Genomic DNA, 7,072 nt, shown 5'->3' with positions numbered 1-7,072 from the left:
CTTTTTTCGATTTTCCACTAAAAACCATCGTCGGGAATGAATCAGAATAAGGAAATCAAAGTATATATAGATATTATACTTAAGTATATATATATATATATATATTTAATAGATTTTAACTTTACGATATTTCAAGCTTTTCGGATTTGTGATTGTAGGACTTAAATTTTTACTCTTCTGTCGTGACTCCTTGCGAAGTTTTACCTCATTTGCATACAAGTCTATTGATTTTAGATAGATACAGATACGTACATTACGTTGGATGATCACTGGATTTCTTACTTGACGCCACAATGAAACTCCACTTGCCACAGGGCGATTGCCTCTTGTTACAAACTGTTGAAAATTTTCGAAATCTAATTCGTGTGATGACGAACCAAAATAAGCATTCCTCAGAGAGATAGAATTCAATGGTCTGTGGGATCAGAAGTGAGCTAGGTCTACCGCGCATAAATCAATAGCAATAAACGAAAGTTTCACCTCATCTTTATTCAAACTTATACACCCGTTACCGAGAAAGTGGATAAGTGCATAGACGTGCATAAGTTCAAAGCAAGACATCGCAAAAGTACGTAATTTTCATAATGAGCTAAATTTGAAGAATCTTTTTTATTTCACCATCAATTAATTTCCAGCAATTTACAATTTCGACACGAAACCGTAGAGTGTAGTACAAATTATCATCAGCGCGACTGAAAACTTCCCCGATCGCTGAGAGGCGTTCGCCTCGCACGCTGCTTGTTGGAAACCATACGCCACCTAGTGATAATTTCAGAAAATACAAAAAAGAAAACTCAACATCGCGGAAGAATGAAAGTCATGTCCGTTATCATCGAAATCCTTTCAAATGGCATTTATAAATATGGTGGATGATTCGGGCCATACTGAAACCATTTTCTGTACGGCTAGAGGAACGATAAAAACATTGTCACGTCGGCCCGAAAAACAAAGCATTTGATTTTCTCGCACGAGAATTCAAAACTTTTTGTTTTCTCTTGCGAGAAAACCAAAAACGGGCCAATGAGAAAATGTTTTATCGTTCCTCTAGCCGTACAGAATTCTTTTTAGTATGGCCCGAATCAGCCACCATATACGTATTCTTTGGTGAATGTTTGCACCAAACTTCAAAATATATACATGTATATTATATATATCATGAAAATATATACATTCAAGTGTTCGTACCAGTTCGTTTTTAGCCGAAATCCTAAGAATGTCATTAATCATGGCCGTCCATCGGTCTGAGGTAATGAAGAAATTCTCCATCGGCCCTAATATAGTTTCGGCGCCGTTCACAAAAATCCAAGGGGTACCTTTAGCCCCGCCTGTCCACATAACATGAACGTTGAAACAAAATTAAATATATACATATACATATATCAATTATTTGTTGGTGCTTTGAATAGTGCGCTATAGAAGTCTTGAATAATACTTACGCTGATAACCAAGCTTTGAGCAATAAACGATTTTCTGCTTATAATGGTTGCTTGTAATGTTCTTGTAAAGTGACTCTTCATCTAGACCGGTCACGGAGGCAGCATTTTTTGCCAGAGCTCTGGAATGATAGATTATGCATGATTATCGTTGTACAGTCAAACCCGCTTAATTCGGATCGGCTTAATCGGGATTTTCTTCGGATCGGGACAAAATTTGCAGTCCGTTTGTTCGTAGATAATCAAGGAAACTACCATAAATCCGGGTTTCCCCTAAACCGGATGAATTGTTGTTCCCAAATGATCCGAATTAAGCGGATTCTACAAATGCGGGCTTAGTTTGACTTGGGGTGCAACGCAATCGGTTGTAACTGGGCCTTCGAGTCGACTGCGAGGTATTGTCAGCGATGGTGTATGACTAGTTTCTGGCAGTCACAAGAGCAGTTTGTCGGTGCGACTGGGAGAGGCGTTGTAGGAGGAATCCGCTTAATTCGCATTTTGGGACCAATGTGGTTCTAAGGGAAATCCGGATTAGAAGTAATTTTCTTGTATATTAATGTGAATAAATGGACTGCAAATATTGGCCGGATTAGACCAAAATCCAGATTATAAGGTAAAAAAGTACATCGTTTCTTACCTCACTATTTGGAATTCGGTCTTGTCCTGTGTCGCTCGAGTCGAAAATTCAGGTATAGTTTCGAACACTTTTTTGATGTAATCTATCGTTTTTTCTGGTTTGACTTCTTGAACATAATACAGGCCCTGCATAAATAACAAGCATACATCACTGAACACTTTACGATAAATACACGCGAAAGACCTACAGTTCATAAAACTGATTGTTTATACGTATAGGTTTGATTTATCATTTTGAACCTAGAGGGAAAACCTTCTAGATGATAGTGTAAACAAGTATTAAGCTGTCAAATATCCGATCATAGCACTTATGTCCGCCACACCGAGTGATGCGCAAAGTTCGCGTGCTGAAAATTCCCTCGACAAAGCAGCTGCGGCAAGCGTGGATGTATCATATATTTTCTAACGCACATTTTTACCACGTCGAAATACCTAGTATATGATAATATACATTTCTATAGGCCTACTTAGAACTATCCATCCCACCCGGTTTGGCGTCAATAAGACAGAGGACACACGAGGTCGATATGCTTTGTCATCAATTAGTTTACAGAGCGATTAGGATCTCCGATTTCTAAAATAAGGTCGGGTAAGGAAAGGTTTCGAATCCTGGTTTTACAAGTTAACATACGCAAACACACACACGCCCGCATATAACTATTAAACAGCCACATCTATGGTTGCCGATTCGAGCGATAACGTAAAATTCCTGATATGCAAATGAGCTCTTCGTTTTGGCAACGAACAATTTTCGGTTTTGGCGCGGGCGCCACATCGAACCAAACCGAACCTTGGTTTAGGCGCTGGTGCTAAATCAAAGAATAATCGGTTTTTGGCGATCTAAATCGGAAAAACAAGAAATAATCTGTTTTGGCACGCCTAAGTGCATTTCAGTTCCGTTTTGGAACACCAAAATGGAATAAACATTCTTTGTTTTGGCACCCGCACCAAAACGGACAAAATCTTGGTTTTGGCGCTTCAAAACGGATTTCTTGAAAGGACAATCGAGGATTTTTTTCATTTTTTATGTTATGGCCCAAATCTGCCACTATATACTGCAAACCACATTACAGATGATTTTGCAGAGGAAAAGGTTGTCGTTTGATTTATATTTTCTTGCTTGTTCAAGATGTTTCCTTGATATGAATTAATTAATAATTTTTTTGTCAAGCCATTACCACGAAATGGTAAATTGATACTCATTTAGCACGGATTTTATTCTCTCTCGGCAGGGATTTGACGCGGTGCATTTTCGTCAATCTTGTCGAAGTCATTTGATTATAAAGCCCTGTATGTGCAGGGCCTTAAGCGTAAGGATATATATCAGGAGTACAAAACTCAAGTTGCAAGTCGATCAACTATTGTATGCAATTCATTTGAAGAATAAGTTGTATAGATATTATTAATTGACCGTGAAACCTTAACAGATACCTATGATTATGATTCGAAAAGTGCGATATTTCTATAGACATTATTTGCTCCGTGAGATCTCGTCTGCGATGTGTACTGTCACGATTTTTAATGGTTGGGTATGAATATTTAAGACAACAACTCGAGGGCCATTAGATTAATTTCTTAAAACTAACTCATCCAGATATTTGATGATATGGCACCGACATTCAATGGAATTCATAGGCATGCAAATACACTTGAATAATTGGTTTTCATGACCTGAAATGCAGCACATAAATCAACTATATATTATAGTGATTAAGGTAATCTAAAAGAAAATATTTGTTTTGGTGGTTGAACGCTGAGTAGCTACTAGAACGCCAAAACAAGGAAACCGTCAAATCGCCCAAGGAAAAAAAAAGATTTCAGCAGGATGCGTTTTGGTGAACCAAAACTACTGCGTTCTGGCGTTCTAGCGCAGGAATTTACCCTGATTTTTACCGATTACCAGCACGAGAAAACAGGAAAAGAAAGAAATTTTGCGCATCTAGGAAAACTGTTATCGCCACGAGAGGAATATTCTCATCTCTTTGGATTTAGAGATTCGAAAAATCATTTACTATTATCATTATTATTTTATAATTTCAATAAATTTAATTATTTTATAATTATATATATATATATATATATATATATATATATATATATATATATATATATATATATATATATATATATATATATATATATATATATATATATATATATATATATATATATATATATATATATATATATATATATATATATATATATATAATGTGGAAAGATTGTATAATTTACTAGTACTGGAAATTAGGTAAATTTTTCTTTGTTCGGATTTGTCCAGTTAGTTCTCGTTATATAACTTAATCTAAAACCAGAGTATGCAGGACATATTAAAGCAAAATGGTACTCATCCTCAATTTCATTTCGATTACATCTACAAATACGATTATTATAAGGTATCTTAGGTTTGGCCCAACGTCCAGTTTCGACTGACGGATCACGACTAGAACATCTAAACCTTGCAATCCTAGTGCGTAACTCCTTAGGTAAATCTAGATATGATTCATAGATTCATAGATTCTTAAATTCACGAAAGTATTTGACTTTAGATGAGTTTTATAAAAAAAATATGCCATTGCTGTTTGGACTGATCAAGCATTCTAACCTCGATTGAGTGCAGGAACCACTTTTCATTGTCAACGTGCTGGTCTAACCAGAATTGGCCATATCCTAGGCCATTCAATAGATCTCTAACCGAAGAAGCCCAATTAATTACACGGTGATCGCGTATGATCGAAACGTCTGCCATTCTGTCAGCGGACGCACTGAAAATGCAATGTCACTGGCCATTTCTTAAAAGGAAACGGATTCTATACAAATCTACAGATTTTCGCTACCCTCAATTATATAGATAAATTCATTGATTCAATCTAAAAGTATTTTTGAATTGCTGTAACACGTCGACCTACTTCGCAACTCTGTGATCAAACAAAGCGACTTATTAACAAAGCGCTATACACCGGGTTCAAAATTTTAAGATAAAAAGACGAATACATCGATTAATGTTTTCTCGATAAGTCGAATCGCGATAAGTTCGTATAGTTAAACATACACGTATTTACATTCGGTACGTTAATGAAAAGCAATATGAAGTCGTTCAATGAAACAGTTCCTTGTCATCCGAAGGAAAATAAGCTTCCTTCGTGTAAATGGCTTACCGCTCTGCGCGCACAGTTCTTCTTTTGCCATTAAACATTGATTATCGGAAAATCGTTTCCTGGGAACGTCCTTTGCCACCAAAAAAGTTAGCGGTTTATTCCGAGTTTGCGACTGAAATTCCACAATAATTCAGCCAACGATAAAAGTTTTGAATTCAGTGCATATTTGAGCAACGTTTCAGCTAAAGATTACTAGCCATCATCAGTGGTGAGGATTTCTTTCGTAAACGCATTTTGTGCATTTTCTCGACTCGCAACTCGGAATAATCTAGTAACTTTCTACTTAATAATTATCTTCTTACTAACCCGGAATAAATCTTGAAATTTTCTGTTTAGTAATACGTCCCCAAAACGCTTCCGTAGTTTATGATTTCAGATGTGAGGTATTCATAATCTTATTGTGCAAATACCTACTAATTCTCTTTTTATTTACTTATAATAGCCTATAATTTCGTGTCATCTTACATGTTTGAGCTTTTTTCTTTCTTTTTTTCACAATATTTCTTTTCATTTTGTTAAATGCAGATTTTGAGAGAAAAAAAACAATTCAGAGATCCTCCTCCATTATAGATGCAGATCCGGGAAATATGAAAGGCAGGGTCCAGAAGAAAAGAAGGCATTTTTCAGATGAAGCGCATGAAATGGCTGCATAGGCTAGTATCCGAATCCCACCCTCTTATCAGATATTTTTTGAAGAAATACGTCATAAGATATGCAATTGCAGAGAGGAGTGTCAAAATGTTTCAACGGTTTTTGTCATGATGAAAGAAGCAATTTCAACCTTAAGGCAGGGGTCCGGACCCCCGGAACCACCCCAAAATCCACCTCTGCATTATTGAATAATTACTAACAATGACATTATTTAAGGTGTGCCCGTATTGAAAGAGATGGTTCGACCTCGTGCAAAATACCACGATGGCCCGCATTATAAAATGACACGAGCAATTTACCAAATTATGGGGTGACCACATTCATAGATAATAGGAGATGAAACTAGGACAGTGCTCTTCTGTCGAAAAAAAAATCAGAATTTTTATGAGGTATTGAAAGAAAATCAAAATATGGATATAAGCCATATATTGATAGATTCGAGGGGATTTCGGTACGGTAGTAGATAGAAACAAATAGATTGTAATAGAGTCGTACATAAAATTTTTAGCATCTGAATTGTAAAAAAATTATAGTCATTATATGTCAATCTTCGATGGTTATCTTTTCTCTTACCTTAGCTGCGACAAACGCGTTGCGATGCCACGGTAACATAAACTGATAAAGCTCCACTCTGACTTGCTGTGGGCTAAACTTCCCTATAGCTCGGGTCATTTCGATGAAGTTACGTTGCGAATCCGGACACGCTAAGTCCATGAAGAATTCAACTTTCACAGGGGCGTCGGGCCTCCCGCCGTTTGCGACTATGGCTACATCATTTGGTATGACGGGTATAATGTGTAGATAATCGGCGAAAACTGGCGCGAAAGTTAAGAAAACGTTGACGATGAAAACTCGAAGCATTTTCCGTTTTGTGGTGCGGCGACTATGGTGCGAACCCGTCCAGTTACTGGTTAGATCATGTGAAGGCTCACGCTCTCTCTCTCTTTACTACCACTACTGATACCACTATATATATAGTGAAACATAAATTCTGCGTGCAGCTCGTAATAGAACCACTCAGTGTTCGTAAACAATTCCGACTAATGAACGAGGTCTCATAAATAAAAGATATAGATGAGCGGCGTGAACGTTTTTCTGTTGGGGGTCGAATTTATCAAAGGCGCAATTTTCGCGTAACAAATATGTGCGTATGTGGACAAAGAATTCATCGGTTTTAGCGCGCCAAAAAGGATT

The 7,072-nt window shown here is 36.9% G+C and overlaps 1 protein-coding gene across 1 annotated transcript; it reads right to left on the bottom strand.

Annotated features, from left to right (window-relative positions):
• Positions 1–590: 590 nt before the first annotated feature.
• Positions 591–6,852, bottom strand: LOC141907339 (uncharacterized). The gene is made up of 5 exons (XM_074796950.1): positions 6,452–6,852; positions 2,071–2,195; positions 1,437–1,555; positions 1,186–1,325; positions 591–759 (listed from the first exon to the last, which is right to left on the bottom strand). The coding sequence occupies exons 1-5, from the start codon at positions 6,737–6,739 to the stop codon at positions 640–642; spliced, it is 792 nt and encodes a 263-aa protein (XP_074653051.1). The 5' UTR covers positions 6,740–6,852; the 3' UTR covers positions 591–639.
• Positions 6,853–7,072: the final 220 nt, after the last annotated feature.

Source organism: Tubulanus polymorphus, chromosome 6, assembly GCF_964204645.1.
Source record: "Tubulanus polymorphus chromosome 6, tnTubPoly1.2, whole genome shotgun sequence".
NCBI classification, from domain to species: Eukaryota; Metazoa; Nemertea; class Palaeonemertea; order Tubulaniformes; family Tubulanidae; genus Tubulanus; species Tubulanus polymorphus.
Note: the sequence above shows the minus strand (reverse complement) of the source record. Positions and strands in the feature narration are given on the sequence as shown.

Excerpts from the sequence above, each read along its gene's own strand:
- LOC141907339 (XM_074796950.1), bottom strand. The coding sequence starts at position 6,739 with ATGCTTCGAGTTTTCATCGTCAACGTTTTCTTAACTTTCGCGCCAGTT. Across the intron at positions 2,196-6,451 it reads ACGCGTTTGTCGCAGCTAAG|GGCCTGTATTATGTTCAAGA; the intron begins GTAAGAGAAAAG and ends TTATTTATGCAG. Across the intron at positions 760-1,185 it reads TTTCGGCTAAAAACGAACTG|GTGGCGTATGGTTTCCAACA; the intron begins GTACGAACACTT and ends AATTATCACTAG.